This window comes from Macaca thibetana, chromosome 2 (genome assembly GCF_024542745.1).
Source record: "Macaca thibetana thibetana isolate TM-01 chromosome 2, ASM2454274v1, whole genome shotgun sequence".
NCBI classification, from domain to species: Eukaryota; Metazoa; Chordata; class Mammalia; order Primates; family Cercopithecidae; genus Macaca; species Macaca thibetana.
The window spans coordinates 60,641,281-60,661,129 of record NC_065579.1 but is presented as its reverse complement, the minus strand read 5'-3'; the positions used below and the strand labels follow the sequence as shown (position 1 = coordinate 60,661,129).

The 19,849-nt window shown below is 37.4% G+C and overlaps 2 protein-coding genes across 2 annotated transcripts in view; both read right to left on the bottom strand.

Annotated features, from left to right (window-relative positions):
• The window catches only part of MLF1 (myeloid leukemia factor 1), a 919,514-nt gene that overhangs the window by 578,957 nt on the left and 320,708 nt on the right, over nucleotides 1-19,849 (bottom strand). The window lies entirely within an intron of this gene.
• Nucleotides 4,916-5,662, bottom strand: LOC126948294 (peptidyl-prolyl cis-trans isomerase A-like). The gene has a single exon (XM_050779895.1). It carries the CDS (start codon nucleotides 5,619-5,621, stop codon nucleotides 5,124-5,126), a length of 498 nt encoding a protein of 165 aa, XP_050635852.1. The 5' UTR covers nucleotides 5,622-5,662; the 3' UTR covers nucleotides 4,916-5,123.

The following is a 19,849-nucleotide window of genomic DNA, read 5'->3' as shown; positions in this document are numbered from 1 at the left end:
AAGCTGGGAATGGCTCTTAACTGACAGCCAGCAAGAAAACAGGGAACTCAGTTCTACCACTACAAGGCACTGAATTCTGTGACCAACCTGAATGGGCAAGGAAATAGATTATTTTCCTAGAGACTTGTATTAGGCTGTTTTTTACATTGCTGTAAAGAAATACTTAAGACAGGGTAATTAAAGAAGTTTGTAAAGAAAAGAGGTTTGATTGGCTCATGGTTCTGCAGGCTATACAAGCAGGGCACTGGCATACACTTGGCTTCTGGAGAGTTTTCAGGAAGCTTTCAATCATGGTGGAAGGCAAATGGGAAGCAGGCATCTCACATGGTGAGAACAGGAGCAAAAGAGAGAGAGAATGTGTGTGTGTGAGGGGAGGGAAGTGTGGCACATCCTTAAACAACTAGAACTCATGAAAACTCACTCACTATTAGAGTGAAAACTCACTCACTATTAGAGCCATAAGGGATCTGCCCCCATGACTCCAACTCCTCACACCAGGCTCCACCTCCAACACTGGGGATTACATTTCAATATGGGACTTAGAGGGGTCATCATCCAAACAATTATCAAGACTCCAGAAAGGAATGCAGCTCTGCCAACACCTTTATATTAGTCTGGGGAGACCCATCTCAGACTTGTGACACAACTGTAAGAGCATAACCTTGTGTTGTAAGCTACCAAGTTTCTGGTTTGTCAATACTTCAAATCCCTTCTGCTTCTTCTTCCTCCTCAGATGCCACTGATTTACCCTTCTGCCTTCTGCTTCTACTTTTAAGAGCTGCTTAATCCAGGATAATGTCCCTATTTTAAAGTTTGTAGCATAATTGCAACTTCAAACCAGAGAAAGAAGTTGCAAATAAATGAATAGAGAAACAAAGAAGACACAAAACATACAGAAAACAAAAAGCAAAATGGTAGACATAAATCCTACTGTTTTTTTTTTTTTTTTTTTTTTTTTTTTTTTTTTTTTTTTTTTTTTTTTTGAGACGGAGTCTTGCTCTGTCCCCCAGGCTGGAATGCAGTGGAACCATCTCTGCTCACTGCAAGCTCCGCCTCCCGGGTTCACGCCATTCTCCTGCCTCAGCCTCCAGAGTAGCTGGGACTACAGGTGCCCACCACCGCGCCCGGCTAATTTTTTTTGTATTTTTAGTAGAGACAGGGTTTCACCGTGTTAGCCAGGATGGTCTCAATCTCCTGACCTCGTGATCCGCCTGCCTTGGCCTCCCAAAGTGCTGGGATTACAGGCTTGAGCCACCGCGCCCGGCCAAATCCTACTTTTATCAGTAATTACATTAAATGTAAATGAGTAAACACTTCAATCAAAAGGCAGAAAGTGGCAAAATGAATAAAAAGACATAATCTAACTATGTATTGTCTACAAGACATACTCTTTAGATTCAAAAAACAGAGGTTGGAAATAAAATACAGAAAAAGACATACCTTGCAAGCAGTAACCAAAAGAGAGCAGGAGTGGCTATAAAAAAATTTTAAAAATTGTTACTAGATTTTAAAAAATTGTTACTAGAGACAAAGAAAAAACTCTTTATAATGGTGAAAGGATTAACATGTCAAGAAAACAAACGTAACAATATAGATATATATGCATATAGCAATAGAGCTCCAAATTACATGAAGAAAAAGTGATAGACTTGAGAAGAGAAATAAACAATTTAACAACAGCAGAATATACATTCTTCTATAGTGCATATGGGCTATTATTTAGGATTGGCCATATGTTAGCCCATAAATCAAATATCAATACATTTAAAAGGACTGAAATAATTTAAGTTATGTTCTCTGACTACAATGCAATGAACTGAAGAATAAATAACAAAGGAAATTTGAGAAATTTACAAATATGTGGAAATCAAACAACACACTCTTAAATAATCAATGGATGAAAAAAGAAATTACAAGGTAAATTAGAAAGTACTTTGAGGTGAATGAAATAAAGCACAACATAATAAAACTTATGGGATTTGGATAAAGCAGTGCTTAGAAGGAAATTTATAGCTGTAAATGCCTATATTAACAAAGAAGAAATATCTTTTTTCGTTTTTTTTATTATACTTTAAGTTCTAGGGTACATGTGCACAACGTGCAGATTTGTTACATACTTATACATGTGCCCTGTTGGTTTGTTGCACTCATCAACTTGTCATTTACATTAGGTATTTCTCCTAATGCTATCCCTCCCCCAGCCCCGTACGCACTGACAGGCACCGTTGTGTGATGTTCCCTGCCCTATGTCCATGTGTTCTCACTGTTCAACTCCCACCTAAGAGTGAGAACATGCAGTGTTTGTTTTCTGTCCTTGTGATAGTTTGTTGAAAATGATGGTTTCCAGCTTCATCCATGTCCCTGCAAAGGACATGAACTCATCATTTCTTATGGCTGCATAGTATTCCATGGTGTATATGTGCCACATTTTCTTAATCCAGTCTATCATTGATGGACATTTGGATTGGTTCCAAGTCTTTGCTATTGTGAATAGTGCTGCAATAAACATACCTGTGTCTTTATAGTAGCATGATTTATAATCCTTTGGGTACATACCTAGTAATGGGATCACTGGATCAAATGGTATTTCAGTTCTAGATCCTCAAGGAATCACCACACTATCATCTGCAATAGTTGGACTAATTTACACTCCCACCAACAGTGTAAAAGCATTCGTATTTCTCCACATCGTCTCCAGCACCTGTTGTTTCCTGACTTTTTAATGATCGCCATTCTAACTGGCATGAGATGGTATCTCATTGTAGTTTTGATTTGCATTTCTCTGATGACCAGTGATGATAAGCTTTTTTCATGTGTCTGTTGACTGCATAAATGTGTTCTTTTGAGAAGTGTCTGTTCATATCCTTTGCCCACTTTTTGATGGGGTTGTTTATTTTTTTCTTGTACATTTGTTTGAGTTCTTTGTAGATTCTGGATATTAGCCCTTTGTCAGATGGGTAGATTGCAAAAATTTTCTCCCATTCTGTAAGTTGCCTGTTCACTCTGATGATAGTTTCTTTTGCTGTGCAGAAGCTCTTTAGTTTAATTAGATCCCATTTGTCTATTTTGGCATTTGTTGCCATTGCTTTGGTGTTTTAGTCATGAAGTCTTTGCCCATGCCTATGTCCTGACTGTTATTGCCTAGGTTTTCTTCTAGGGTTTTTATGGTTTTAGGTCTTACATTTAAGTCTTTAATCCATCTTGAGTTAATTTTTGTATGAGGTGTAAGGAAGGGATCCAGTTTCAACTTTCTACATATGTCTAGCCAGTTTTCCCAGCACCATTTATTAAATAGGGAATCCTTTCCCCATTGCTTGTTTTTGTCAGGCTTGTCAAAGATCAGATGGTTGTTGATGTGTGGTGTTATTTCTGAGGGCTCTGTTCTGTTCCATTGGTCTATATCTCTGTTTTGGTACCAGTACCATGCTATTTTGGTTACTGTAGCCTTGTAGTATAGTTTGAGGTCAGGTAACGTGATGCCTCCAGCTTTGTTCTTTTGCTTAGGATTGTCTTGGATATGTGGGCTTTTTTGTGATTCCATATGAACTTTAAAGTAGTTTTTTCCAATTCCGTGAAGAAGGCCATTGGTAGCTTGATGGAGATGACATTGAATCTAGAAATTACTTTGGGCAGTATGGCCATTTTCAAGATATTGATTCTTCCCATCCATGAGCATGGAATTTTCTTCCATTTGTGTGTGTCCTCTTTTATTTCGTTGAGCAGTGGTTTATAGTTCTCCCTGAAGAGGTCCTTCACATCCCTTGCAAGTTGGATTCCTAGGTATTTTATTCTCTTTATAGCAATTGTGAATGGGAGTTCACTCATGATTTGGCTCTCTGTTTGTCTGTTATTGGCATATAGGAATGCTTGTGATTTTTACAGATTGATTTTGTGTCCTGAGACTTTGCTGAAGTTGCTTATCAGCTTAAGGAGATTTTGGGCTGAGATGATGGGGTTTTCTAAATATGCAATCATGTCATCCGCAAACAGGGACAAGTTGACTTCCTCTTTTCCTCATTGAGTACCCTTTATTTCTTTTCTTGCCTGATTGCTCTGGCCAGAACTTCCAGTGCTATGTTGAATAGGAGTGGTGACAGAGGGCATCCTTGTGCTGGTTTTCAAAGGGAATGCTTCCAGTTTTTGCCCATTCAGTATGATATTGGTTGTGGGTTTGTCAAAAATAGCTCTTATTATTTTGAAGTATGTTCCATCAATACCTAGTTTATTGAGAGTTTTTAGCATGAAGGGCTATTGAAGTTTGTCAAAGGCCTTTTCTGCATTTATTGAGATAATCATATGGTTTTTGTCGCTGGTTCTGTTTATGTGATGGTTTATGTTTATTGATTTACATATGTTGAACCAGACTTGCATCCCATGGATGAAGCTGACTTGATCATGGTGGATAAGCTTTTTGATTTGCTGCTGGATTTGATTTGCTAGTATTTTGTTGAGGATTTTCACATTGATGTTCATCAGGGATATTGGTCTAACATTCTCTTTTGTTTTCGTTGTCTCTCTGCCAGACTTTGGTATCAAGATGATGTTGGCCTCATAAAATGAGTTAGGGAGGATTCCCTCTTTTTCTGTTGATTGGAAAAGTTTCAGAAGAAATGGTACTAGCTCCTTTTTGTACCTCTGGTAGAACTCGGCTGTGAATCCGTCTGGTCCTGGAGTTTTTTTGGTTAGTAGGCTATTAATTACTGCCTCAATTTCAGAACCTGTTCAGAACCTGTTATTGGTCTATTCAGAGATTCAACTTGCTGATTTAGTCTTGGGAAGGTATATATGTCCAGGAATTTATCAATTTCTTCTAGATTTTTTCTGGTTTATTTGTGTAGATGTGTGTATAGTATTCTCTGATGGTAGTTTGTATTTCTGTGGGATCAGTGGTGATATCCCCTTTACCATTTTTTTAAATTGTTACTTAGTTTTTATTTCATAATCATAAACTTAGCTCTGCAATCCAGCTAGGCATGGGAGAGAACAAGGAAAACATGGAACCCAAAGGGAACTGCAGCGAGAGCACAAAGATTCTAGGATACTGCGAACAAATGGGGTGGAGGGGTGCTCTCCTGAGCTACAGAAGGAATGGTCTGGTGGTTAAGATAAAACACAAGTCAAACTTATTCAAGTTGTCCACAGTCAGCAATGGTGATCTTCTTGCTGGTCTTGCCATTCCTGGACCCAAAGCGCTCCATGGCCTCCACAATATTCATGCCTTCTTTCACTTTGCCAAAGACCACATGCTTGCCATCCAACCACTCAGTCTTGGCAGTGCAGATGAAAAACTGGGAACCATTTGTGTTGGGTCCAGCATTTGCCATGGACAAGATGCCAGGACCTGTATGCTTTAGGATGAAGTTCTCATCTTCAAATTTCTCCCCATAGATGGACTTGCCACCAGTGCCATTATGGCGTGTGAAGTCACCACCCTGACACATAAACCCTGGAATAATTCTGTGAAAGCAGGAACCCTTATAACCAAATCCTTTCTCTCCAGTGCTCAGAGCACGAAAATTTTCTGCTGTCTTTGGAGGCTTGTCTGCAAACAGCTCGAAGGAGACATGGCCCAAGGGCTCGCCGTCGATGGCAATGTCGAAGAACACGGTAGGGTTGACCATGGCTAGTAGTACAGGACTTTCCTCGGCAGCAGCGTCTGCAAAGCCCCCTTTACCATTTTTTATTGCATCTGTTTGATTCTTCTATTTTCAAGAAGAAAGATATTAAATCAGTAACTTAACTTGCAGTTTTTTTGTTTTTTTTTTTTGACGGAGTCTTGCTCTGTCACCAGGCTGGAGTGCAGTGACATGATCTTGGCTCACTGCAACCTCCAACTCCCTAGTTCAAGCAATTCTCCTCCCTCAGCCTCCTGAGTAGATGGATTGCAGGCACGCACCACCATGCCCAGCTACTTTCTGTATTTTTAGTAGAGACGGGGTTTCACCTTGTTGGCCAGGATGGTCCCAATCTCCTGACCTCGTGATCTGCCTGCCTTAGTCTCCCAAAGTGCTGGGATTACAGACATGAGCCACCGTGCCCAGCCTAACTTCCAGTTTTAAGAAACTTGATAAATAAAAGCAAACAAAATCCAATGCAAGTGTAAGAAAGGAAATACTAAAAATTAGACTGGGAATAAATGAAATACAGAATAGATAAATAGTAGAGGAAATCAACAAGGCCAGAAGTTGGTTCTTTGAAAAGAGCAACAAAATTGACAAACGTTAAGCTAGGCTGACTGAAAAAAAAAAAAAAATAAGACTCGGATGACTAAAATCAAGGATGAAAAAAGGGATACTTTACAGAAATAAAAGGATTATAAGGGAATAATGTGAATAATTATATACCAACAAATAAGGTAACCAAAATCAAATGAATATCTATATAACCAAGAGAACTGGGTATATTTATATGCTCAAGAGAATTGAAAACATGCCCTCACAAAACCATGTACATGTATGATCATCGTAGCATTGTTCATAGTAGCCAAAAAAAATGAGAAACATAATGAGAACATGAACGTGCATCAGTTAATGAAAGGATACACAAAATATAGTATACCCACACAATCAAATATTACTCAGCCAAGAAAAGGAATGGAATAATACTATATGCAACCACATGAATGAACCTTGAAATCATTATGCTAAGTAAAAGAAGCCAGATACAAAAGGCCACATGTTGTCTGATTCTATTTATATAAAATGCCCAGAATTGGCAAATCCATAGAGACAGAAAGTAGAGTAGTCATTGTTGGGAGTGATAGATGGGGAGGACTGCTAATGGGTTTATTTTTGGAAATAACGAAAATTTTCTGAAATTAGATAGTGATAAGGATTTGTATTAGTTTCCTAGGGCTGCCATAACAGATTACTACAAACTTGGTTGCTTAAAACAACAGAAATTTATTATCTCATTATTCTAGAGGCCAGAAGTAAAAAACCAGTATGTTGGCAGGGTTAGTTCATTTGTGGAGGCTCTGAGAAAGAAGTCATTAACTGCTTTTCTCCTACCTTCTGGTGGGTTGCTGGCAATTTTTGGTGTTCCTTGGCTTACAGACAAATTAGTCCAGTCTTTGCCTTCATCTCTACATCATCTTCTTCTCTGTGTTTCTCCTCCTTTGTGTCTTTTCTTCTTTTGATGAGAATACTTTCCATTGGATTGAAGACCCATTGAATAATCCGAGCTGAATTCATCTTGTGAAGCTTAACTTAATTACATCTATTAAAAAATAAAGTCACATTCTCAGGATCTGGGTAAATGTGTCTTTTGAGAGGCCACCATTCAGCCCACCACAGAGTTGAACAACTTTGTGAATATACTAAAACAACTGAATTGTACACTTCAAAATGATGAATTTCATAATTTGCAAGTTATATTTCAATAAAAAAGAGATAATTCAAAAAATGCTTTCACAATATTTTATAGCTATATCTTTATAAAGGATAATTATTAAAGATCTGTTGTAGACTTAAAATATTTAAGAATTATTATTATTAATTTTTAATTTACCAAAGTTTACAAATAAAGATATGAAACTCTGCAAAGAATACTTTGGGAAATATTTTCTTCTTTTCACTACCATACTTAGCCATATTTGCTTTGAAAAAGTTTTTGAGATAAAAATTAAAGTAGATGCATTTCTAAGCAGTTACTGCTCCTATCCTTCATTTCCTACTTTTCTGCATACATTCTATATAATAAATGCAAATTTAAAAAACACCATGTTTTTCAGGTAGCTATAATATATCAGTTTCACCTGAATGCCCCAGAATTTTAATTTCTCAACTTCCTTATTAGTATAATTGGGTCTGCCATCACTTATTATTTGATGGCACTTATCATGTGTGATTTAGAATGGAAGTAACTGACCCAAAATAACAAAATAGGAGATCATAGTTCTACCTGGCTGAGGAGGCCTCAAAATCATGGCAGAAGGCAAAGGAGGAGAAAAGTCATGTCTTACATGGTGGCAGGCAGGAGAAAGTATGTGCAGGGAAACTCCCCTTTATAAAATGATCAGATTTTATGAGACTTATTCACTATCATGAGAACAGCATGGGAAAGACCCACTCCCATGATTCAATTACCTCCCACCAGACCCCTCCTGTGACATGTGGGAATTATGAAAGCTACAATTCAAGGGAAGATTTGGGTGGGGACACAGCCAAACCGTATCATTAAACAAAGGGATTCTTTTGTGGAATGGGATTGCTGCGTTCAATAGTATTTCTGTTTTTAGGTCTTTGAGGAATCACCACACTGTCTTCCACAATGGTTAAACTAATTTACACTCCAAACAACTGTGCACACACATTTCATTTTCTTTACAACCTCACCAGCATCTGTTACTTTTTGACTTGTTAATGTAGTCATCTGACTGGTGTGAGCTGGTATCGCTTTGTGGTTTTGATTTGCATTTCTCTAATGATCAGTGATGTTGAGCTTTTTTTCATATGCTTGTTGGCTGCATGTATGTCTTCTTTTGAAAACTGTATGTTCATGTCCTTTGCCCACTTTTTTGAGGTTGTTAGTTTTTTTCTTGTAAATTTGTTTAAGTTTCTTACAGATGCTGGATATTAGACATTTGTCAATTGTGTAGTTTACAAAAATTTTCTCCTGTTCCATAGGTTGTCTGTTTACTGATAGTTTCTTTTGCTGTGTAGAAGCTCTTTAGTTTAATTAGATCCCATTTGTCAAGTTTTGCTTTTGTTGCAACTGCTTTTGGTGTCTTTGTTATGAAACCTTTGCCTGTGACTATCTGCTGAATGTTATTGCCTATGTTGTCTTCCAGGGTTTTCTTAGTTTTGGGTTTCACATTTAAGTTGTTAATCATTTTTGAGTTAATTTTTGTATATGGTATGATATGGTTTGGATGAGTCCCCACCCAAATCTCATCTTGAATCCTATAATCCCCGTGTTCCCTGGGAGGGACCAGGTGGGAGGTAATTGAATCATGGGGGTAGGCTTTTCTTGTGCTGTTCTGTGATATTGAGTAAGTCTCATGAGATCTGTTGGTTTTATAAATGGAAGTTCTGCACACGTTGTCTTGCGTGCTGCTATGTAAGATGTGTCTTTGCTCCTCCTTTGCCTTCTACCATGATTGTGAGGCCTCCCAAGCCATGTGGAACTGTGAGTCCATTAAACCTATTTTTCTTCATAAATTACCCAGTCTCGGATATTTCTTCATAGCAGTATGAAAATGGACTAATACATGGCCTAAGGAAAGAGTCCAGTTTTAATCTTCTTCACATGGCTATCCAGTTATCCCAGAACCATTGATTGAATAGGAATCATTTCCCCATTGCTTGTTTTTGTCAGATTTGTTGAAGATAAGATAGTTATAGGTATGCAGTCTTACTTCTGGATTCTCTATTTTGTTCCATTGGTCTATGTGGCTGTTTTTGTACCAGTTCCATTCTGTTTTGGTTACTGTAGCCCTATAGTATAGCTTGAAGTCAGGTAGCCTGATGCCTCCAGTTTCGTTCTTTTTGCTTAGAATTTCCTTGGCTATTCAGGGTCTTCTTTGATTACGTATGAATTTTAATATAGTTTTTTCTAGTTCTGTGAAGAATGTCAATGGTAGTTTAACAGAAATAGCATTGAATCTATAAATTGCTTTGAGCAGTACGGCCAATTTCATGATACTGATTCTTCCTTTCCATGAGCATGAGATATTTTTTCATTTGTGTTATCTCTGATTCTTTTGAAAAGTGGTTTGTAGTCTCCTTGCAGAGATCTTTCACCTTCTTAGTTAGCTGTATTCCTAAATATTTTTTTCTTTTGTGGCAATTATGAATGGAATTGCATTCCTAATTTTGCTCTTGGCTTGCCTGTGATTGGTGTGTAAAAATGCTAGTGATTTTTGCACATTGATTTTTTACCCTGAGACTTTGCTGAATTTTTTTTATCAGCTTATGGAACTTTTGGACTAAAACTATGGGTTTTTTAAAAATATAGGATCCTGTCATCTTGAAACAGGGATTGTTTGACTTCCTCTCTTCCTATTTGGATGCCCTTTGTTTCTTTCTCTTGCCTGATTGCTCCGGCCAGAATTCCCAATACTATGTTGAATAGGAATGTTAAGAGAGTGCCTCCTTGTCTTACACTGGTTTTCAAGGGGAATGCTTCTAGCTTTTGCCCATTCAGGATGATGTTGGCTGTGGATTTGTCATATATGGTTCTTATTATTTTGATGATCTCCTATACATTCTATCACTCTTTTTCCACACAATTTTATTGCCTTTTACTCTGAACACATCGACATAGAAACTAGCTAGAAAAGGATACTTTATATGTTAGTGTATTGCTTCAATATTTGTTAAAATGTGGCAAACCACTGGCATATTTTGAACAATTTTGTTTTCTTCCTTTACAAATAACAAAGGTGGGTTCTCATCTGTATGAGTTATGACGCAAATATATGCTTATCATTTTGCTGTAAAGTCTTTGGCAGTGGCCCATTTTTGCCTTATCCATTGAAAATAGTTGATTTTTAGGGCTTTATTTAAAATGAATGAATTATTTCCAGTTTATTTTTTATTGCAGATGAACCCACTTTTAGCCTATATTGCTGATTACCCACCTCGAACTTTAATAGTTATATTAGGTCTCTTTCCCATCCCATTCTTCATGTTATTATGATTATTTTTTTGCTTATCATTTTCAACCCATATCTTAGTCCATCGGTCAAAGTATTGACAAGTATTTATTCAGTGCTTTCTCTTGGTCTAATGTTACAGAGGAAAACAAAATGTAAGCTTTTGAAAAATTTGCATTCTTCTCAAGGAGTCAAGACTTATGGTCATGGAAACAGTATTTTTAAAACTAGAGAGAACTTTGGAGAATATCTATTTGAAGATGAGAAAAATGAGGCTCAGAGAGGTCAAGGGACTTATTCAAAGTCACAATGCTAGTTAGTGGCCAACCAAGGCTAGCAACCCACTATACCATGTTACTTCATCATGTAATAGGTGAAAAAGATTGCAGACATACTGCATTTGGAAATCTTTGTTTTTAATGAAGTCCACAGGTAAGATTTATGCCAACCTAATTTTAAAACAGCTGAGCTACTTATATAACTCTTTAAAAAATAATATGAGAGTCTCACAGACGTTATATTGCTGGAGATAGAAAGCTGTTTGGCATTCAGGGCCATCTATGCTTTGGCCCTAGAAAGACAGTGTGATGTAGTGGAAGGAGACCATATGGAGATGGGTTAAAATCCCAGCTTTGTCATTCATTTTGTGGCTTTCAGAAAGTCATAGAACTATTTTGAATTGGTTTTTTGTTTACAAAGTGGGAGAGGTGCCAAAGGGTCATTGTGAGAATTAGCAATACAAGAATATCTGCAAAGTATTTGAAGAGAAAGAAAGAAAGAAGGAAGGAAAAGGACTATGTCATAGTATATGGTTAAGTGTTAAAGTACATGAGTTCAGCTATGAGGCTATGAGTGGTTTAGTAGGTCAAGGATAAAGGGTATTAATTTGGCTGAAAGTGAGTAAAGTAGGCATTCTGGGGAGGCAAGATATGCACTAGCTCTTGAAGGATGTATAGGAGTTGGATAGGTGGAATGGAGAGAGAGAAACCTTTCCAGGTTAGAAATGCTGGTAATTGCAGAAGAAGAAATGCTAATGGGGCTAGGGCAGTCTGAATTCTGGACAAAGCTGCTGTACCTCTTAGTACACCTATAACTTTCTCTCATCTATCCAAACATAAAAAGACAGGTAAAGGGTTAAATGGAGGTAATGTGGGACAGCAAAAAGAGCACAGCATCCAGAATTAGAAACACCTGGCTTCAAGTTCTGGCACCTCCAATTAGTAGTTAAATGCCTTTGCAAGTTTCTTAATCTTTGTAGGTTGTTTCCACATCTGCAAATAGCAGTAAAAACATCTTCCTCATGAGACTCTTGATGATTAAATGAGGGAATATGTGTGAACAGCCAAATATAGTGTGGGTCAAGAAGTATGTCCTTAGTATATTGTGGGTGCGGTTATTGCTGTTGTGTTCTAAGTACGGACTCTCCCCAGACTTGGTCAGTGACAAAATGCAAGTTTCCTGGGAGACTTGTTTCTTCTGTGGATTGTCCATCCGATGCACTGTTTCTGCACTATTGAACATCATAAGGATTTGTTACATCAAGTGGATACAGTCTTTGCCTTTGGAGGTCTTGTAGTTGAAACGACAGCAACACACATATTTGCTGATAGATGCTCACAAACATAGCCAACAACTCCAGCTAGATGGATGACTTAAGAGTAGATACTAACAAACCCATAAACGTCTACATTTTAGGAAACTCTTGCCTTTACTTGAGTATTCTTATTCGATGTAGAAATGGTGATTGAAAGCTGGTATTCTCTGCAGTCTCATACCATATATAAAAATTAACCTAGCTATAAGAGCTAAAGCAGTAAAACTCTTAGAGAAAAAACAATGAAAAATTTTCATGACCTTGTGTTTGGCAATCAATTCATAGATATGACACCAAAAGCATATGCAATGAAATAAAATGAGCAGGTCACACTTCATCAAAATTAAAAACATTTTTCTACATCAAAGGACAGTATCAAGAGAATGAACACAAAACTTACAGTATGGAAGAAAAATATTTGTAAGTTATATATCCAATAAGGGTTTAACATCTACAAAATATATAAAGAATTACAATTCAACAATGAGACAAAAATTCAATTAAAAATGGTCAAAGGATTGAATAGAGATTTCTCCAAAGAACATGTACATATAGGCAATAAATACAATAAACAATGATCATTTATTAGTCTTTAGAAAAATAGAAAGCAAAATCACAATGAGATACTACGTCACACCTTCTAGATGGGTTTTAATTTTGAAATTGAAAAATAAGTGTTGATGAGGGTGTAAAGAAATTGGAAACGTTCTGTAATATGGGGAGAATATAAAAGGGTATAGCTGTTTTAGAAAACAGTTCGGAAGTTTCTCAATCTTTGAACATAAAATTCCATCCCATGTAAATATTTTCACTCCAAAGAATTGAAAACAGGGGCTCAGACATATAGCTGCATGTCAACGTATGTTGCAGTGTTATTCATAATAGCCAAAGGTGGAAACAACCCAAGTGTCAATTATATACGAATGAATAAACAAAATGCTGTGTGTGTATATACATATATACACACAACATTTTTATATACATATATACACGTATATGCACTACATGCACTATTGCACATATATATACACACATTATATACATAAATATGCACATGTATACATGTGTGTAATATATACACATATATACATATGTACACACATATGTGTATATATACACACACATATCTATTTGTCCATCTATCTATCTATCTAGAGAGAGAGGAAGCTAGACTTCTCATTAGTCAATGGACTTACAAGTTGAGAAATTCTAACCTTTTCTTCTTCCCATACTGAATTCATTTCCAGTGATCGCTCATATGCCAAAGAACATTTTCACTTCCTCTGATTGGTGAAGACAGCAAGATACAGAGGAGAGAGACTCTGGAGAGCTGAAAGGATGTGAGCTTTGTTGACAGAAGCACTGGGCTGGCGTTTTCAGCTTCCTGCCACTTCCTGACTGAGTTATCATGGGCAATCTGGTTAGCCTTGTTCCAAATGGACATCCACATCTGCAAAATGGTACTAATTCTGCCTCACAGGGTTGTTGTAAGGGTTACATGCAGTAATATATTTGAGTATTCCTTGTGAAGGTTAAAACATTATGTGAATCTTAGTTGTTATTCCAGGTGGGTGGAAAGGGGCATTCTATTTATTGGGAAAGTTTCTTTTAATACTGAGACAATCACTCAGGGAGTATCTTGAAGTTGAGATGAACAAGAGGAAAGAATGATTATTGTAGCCAGGAGCTCTGTAGGGCAAATAACAATGGTAATGGCTGTTATTTATTAAGCCCCTAGTATGTGCTATTCACCCTACATACAATTTTCCAGATTTTTATTACAGCTCTACAAATGTACTTTCTATTCCCATTTTCCAGAAGAAACAAACTCAGAGCAGTCATATGATTTTCTCAAAGACATACATATAAGATTTTGAGCTATGATTTGAGCCCAAGGATGCCTGACTCAAATTGATCACATCCTTTTAACTCAGTATAAAGTTTAATATTGTAGAAAACATCAACGGGGACATGCACAGGAAAAATTCTAAGAATCTGGCTTTTATTAGTTGCCACACATATTCCCTCATCTTAATCCTCAAGAGCCTCGCGAGGAAAACGTTTGTACTGCCGCTTTGCAGATGAGGAAACGGACCTAAAAGGTTAGGAAACTTACTCAAGGGCATTTAACTACTAAATGAAGACTCTCCCAGGTGGCTTTCATCATCCATCTAGCTGGAGTTGTTGGCTATGTTTGTGAGCATCTATCAGCAAATATGTGTGTCGGTGTCATTTCAACTAGAAGACCTCCAAAGGCAAAGACTGTATTCATTTGACATTCCAAATCCATATAATGTTCAATAGTGCAAAAAGCAGTGCATCAGATGGATGATCCACAGAAGAAACAAGTCTCCCAGGAAACTTGCGTTTTGTCACTGGCCAAATCTGGAAACAATCTGTACTTAGAACATAACAGCAATAACCACACCCACAATATACTAAAGACGTTCTTCTTGTCCCACACTATATTGGGCTCTTCACACACATTCCCTCGTTTAATCATTGAAAGCCTCATGAGGAAGATGTTTTTACCACTATTTACAGATGAGGAAACAGACCTACAAAGATTAAGAAACTTGCAATGACATTTAACTACTAGTTGGAGGTGCCAGAACTTGAAACTAGGTGTTTTTTTCTTTGGATGCTGTGCTCTTTTGGTACTCCACATTGCCTCAATTTAAATCTTTATCCAGCTTTCTCATGATTGGATGGAGTATGCCAATTATAGGTAGATTAAGAGGTTCAGCAGCCTCTTTGAGATTCCAGTCTTCCTCAGTTTCCATCACCAGCATTTCACCACACCTCATCTGGAGGGTCTTCTTCCCCTTTATTCGATTAGCTCCAAACCTACATGTTCTTCGAGACTCAGGCCAGGTCTGAACTCTGAGCTCTTTCTTTTGTACCACAGCAGGGGTGGTCAGACACCACTCTCACCATCTAATTTAAAGGTTCCTCTAAAAGGCTTGCAATGATAAAGATCTTTAAAAGAATATTTGTCATAAGATATAAACTGATGTATCTAGAAAACTATTCCAATTATGGCTGTTATTTATAGAAGCAAATACCATTGGTGAGTTTTAGCAAAGCACTTATAGTAGAGTGGTTTGGATAAAATCCAGGTTATTCACTTGTTAATACATTATTTATATTAATAAAATCAAACGTTAGGCTGAGCACCAAGTTTTTTCGTCCTAATACCATGTGTTTACTAAGGCTATTACCCTTTCCAATCATTATTTGTCAAACATAAATTTCATAGTACGCACCATAATTTCTGAGACTCTTGTTAAAGTTTGGAGGTGTAGACACAGAGAATCAACCAATATGAAGAACAACCCACTCAATCAATTTTGCAGCATTACCCATGAAGCTGTTTTCCACTGTTGTTTAGAAAGATTCAAGATGAAAAGAGGCCATAGCTTACTGTTGCTTTATGCACTCCCCCACTATCCACTGTGCTGTGTTGTTTGTTATGGATTACTCACTCTCTCCCAGGTGGCTTTCAGCAGTGGTCAAATATTTAAGAAGCATATATATCATCATGAATCCATCATATACTTCCCCTTCAGTGCTTCACTCCTTCCCAGCCGAGTCATCACATGCTTGATTATATAATGTAGCACTAACTTACCTCCATTTTATTTTATCTTTTCTTGTCATAGCAAGATTTTACAATATGACAAACCAGAGCCACAGGTAACTGTGACTCAGGTGGGCAGGTCAGGGTAGGTAAATAATGGAGTGCCATTCAAACATGGTGGACTGGACAACCTGTTTATCTCCCCACACCTTTATTAGCTGCCCCTTGTGACTTACAGATGGGTGGTGAGGGCAGAACCCGGCCCTAGAGCAAGATTTCATTGCTAGCTCCAACACCCAGTAGCTCTGCTTTTGGGTAAACCCTTACATGCCCTCTAAGTCTTCATTTCCACACCTCCACAAGAGGCTAATAACATACCTACCTCATATGATTGTTGTGCAAATAATATGAGACCACAAACAAAAAGTGCTTTATAAATTTTATTTATAAGACTATTTTATTAATCTATAGCTATTAAAAAGTTTATTTTAATTCAAAATCTGCCCTTCTCTAAATGATGTCAATTGCTTTTAGTTCTCCTGATTTACCAATAACAACGATAGTGATAATATCATTTGCCATCTTGAGCACTTACTATGCAATTTTGAGCACTTACTATATATTTTGAACACTTGCTATACAAATTCATGCTTTTTTTGTGAAATACAGAGTCTTTATGGAGTGATATGACTTTTGAAACTGGCAATATGATGCATACTGGCACATTGAAAGAAGATTCATGAAAAAATAAAGCTAATAGTGATCTGATAGAAAAAGCATCATGCCTATAAATCCGTAGTTGTGATCTGCAACACTCCAGGTCTCAGCAGGAAGCAGATGACCCACTCTAGGGACAGTTCAATGATGAGAATATTTACGAAGGTATAGGCAGGATGTAGGGGATCACCAGGATATGGTGAAGTGCCCAGGGACTGGCACAAGGGAAAGCTGTTAACAGCCAGAAGGTAAAAGAGAAGAGAGCTGTTACCAGGCTTCCATGAGCAGGATACCCTTAGGACAGGGATTGTCTCCCAGGAGCTGTGGCTATAGGTAACACAGCTATTACCAAACTGACATAGCAGAGAGAGATAGATGGAATAAATACTCAGACCCGTCCCATTCTGTGATCTGGAACTGCTTTCCATTTGCAGAACCCAATCAGAAACTAGAGGGCCAGGGAGCCCAGCTAAAGCAGGGAGGTCAGTCAACTGGAGCCCAGAGCTGTGTGGAGAGTCTTTCTGGAAGGTCAATATGGAAAAAAAAGCAGTGCGGGACTATGAGAAATGCCAATATAAATAATACATAAAAGTAGAATGAAATAGACAAACAATGAAATATGCAGACCTTACTCTAGGAATGCCCTCTGTCCAAAGCTTTGTTTTTTGGTTGTTTGTTGGTAACTCAGAGTATATTTTTTCCTACATCCATTTAAAAAAGCTGATTCAGGTCTCCATCTACTCCTCCAAAGCTCTGGGATGCACTTTTATTTGAAATTTTATACCAATAGGACCAGGCTGAATTCTGGGTCTTAGGAGCAAACAGTCATGTAGTAATAGAGGGAGACAGATGAGTCACCTTCTTTCATTGTTCAGGGAATGGGATTGGCTCTGGTGAGTTTTGAACTGGGTAGATTCTTCTGGTTCTGCTCCCACTTTTGCTGGGTACCCTTCCCATTCTGCCATAAAACAGTTGTCAAGACAACAAATTGCTCTCCCCATGAAATACATAATGCTCACAAATTCCCCAGTTATATTTTCTCCTCTATCATGAGTGGGTTACTGGTAGGATTTTGGAGTTGGTCTTGAATTTCTCTGTGTTTCTCTAGGTTTTGTGATTTCTTACCTGTGCTGTTGGGTACTTAGTTAACTTCTCCGAGCTTCAGTGTGTGAACTTGTGAAATAAGGATACTATTATCATCACCTGTGGGGTAATAGGCTTTTGAGACTCCAGCTAGCTGAATACAGAGAAACCACTTGAGAAGCTTGAGAGCTAACTTAGCTTTTCCTCTTGGGTCTGAGAATGTGGTCTTCAGTTTATCCCAAGAACTAGGAAAAGTCAAATATAAGCCCCCGTTTCCCTTAAATGAGAATGTTTAATTAAGAGACTGAGTTTCTTTGAAAGAATGGACTGTGGTGCAGCGTCAAGTTAACTCTCTGGATATGACTTACACAGGCATTAGTAGCTGCTATTGGGGATTCTGGGGTCTTGCAAATGGCTCTGGCATGTGCAGTCCACCTCTGCCACATCTGCTCTGTGGGAGAATGTAATGCTCAGATTCAATATTCTTTTATAAATAGGTTGGGAACTCTTACTAACTTAGTGTATGTGTATGTATGGATGCTGCATGTGGTCTTTTTCTGCAAATCTGTAGCCCAGTGGTTCTCAACTTTAGCAAGCATCAGAATCATCTGAAGAGCTTGTTAAACCAGGCTTCTGAGCCCTGATCCCAGAGTTTCCATTTCAGTAGATCTGTGGTGGGGCCTGAGAACTTGCATTTGTATTACCAGGTTATACCGATGCTGCTGGTCCCAGGACCACACTTTGAGAGCCACTACTTTGTCTCCCTGAACTTCTTTTCCATAGCTTTTGAAAGGGTTAAAGGAGGCAATCGACATAGAGTTCCTATCACAGCACCTGGTATGTAGTAAATACTTGCTTCTACTAGTACCACAACTATTATGACTACTATTGCTGTTCAGCTGCTTCTACTACTTGGTAATCCTTCATTCCGGACAACAATAGTTAGGTACTAAGAGTAATGTCATCTGACTTAATTAATTAAAGAAAATAATTACCTCTCTGGGAGAGATTTGCATTTTAAAGAAGCTTGTTAATTAAAAGAGATTTGCAATTTGAAGAATATTGGACTGCGATAAAGAGATATACAAAACTTCTGGCAATGTGTAGTGGAAGATACCTTTGAGTAAGAAGCTGACATTCTGTAGGCTCTCTGCTGGGTCACCTCTCTATAAAACTCCCTGATATTTAGGATTCCACATTCTTTCTAAAAGTTGTGAGCTTTTCCACAGGCTTCCATGGTAGGGAAAGCACATGGCCTGGGCGTGTGTAGAACAGATGCGGCCATTTATATGTATGGGTTCTTTGCAAGTCTGGCATTTGTAAAATGGGTGATGCTTGTATTGTGTTTATTTATTCAATAATGTAATAGAAGATGCACATAAAATTCTTTTGAAAAGTATGCCTTCCAATTTCATGCTGAGAATAATGCAGGAAGTTCAGTGTAATGCAGTTATAAGAAAATAGTAGCAAAACAACATTTTGCTTTAAATCACGGAATTAGCAAGTAAAAACTAATCGGAAGCCAATCTTTTAAAAAATTTAAAATGTAAGTTTATTTGGAGAATATGGCTTGTTGGCCTAGAGTACACATAAAGAACAAAAGAGTATAATTAACAACAGTTTCAAATATGGACTTACCAGGCATCTTGATAAAATGAGTATTGACATGTGTATGAATGCCAACATTGTGTTTTTCCAATTCAATACTATGTTATGCCATAAAACTGCAGCAGTTATAAAAATTAGAATTGGCTAAAAACTGTTGAAATCTTCAAATTTTTCCTGTTTAAAAATCCAGAAGATATTAAACTTGTTCTAAAAGTTGAAGTAAAGAAATTAATGTCAGTGACAGAAATACAGTGAATCTAATTAGAAGTCCCTGGGCAGCAGCTCATTAGTGTGATTAGTTAGTAAATGAAATTTCAGCTGCAGTGAATTAGACTATGTGTCTTCAGTTATTTTTTTCTAAAAAGAATTACAAAATGTCTACAACTGCTTTTTATTAGGAGAGTTTTTTTTTTTCCTTCCCACAAACAAGAAATATTTAGGATCCTTTTGTCATAAAGAAAGAAATGGTCATTTGGGGACAGATTTTCTTAAATGCCTGGATGTTAAGCTTGGGTAAGTAAAACAAAATCTATTCTCCTGTGAGGGAGAGGCTTTCATTTGTCTGCTACACTGCTCAGTTTCACATGTTTCTTTTGTCAAATCCTTTCCTTTTTTTTTTTTTTTTTTTTAACCATTTGCGCCTCTTTATTAGATTTCTATAAGAAAATGT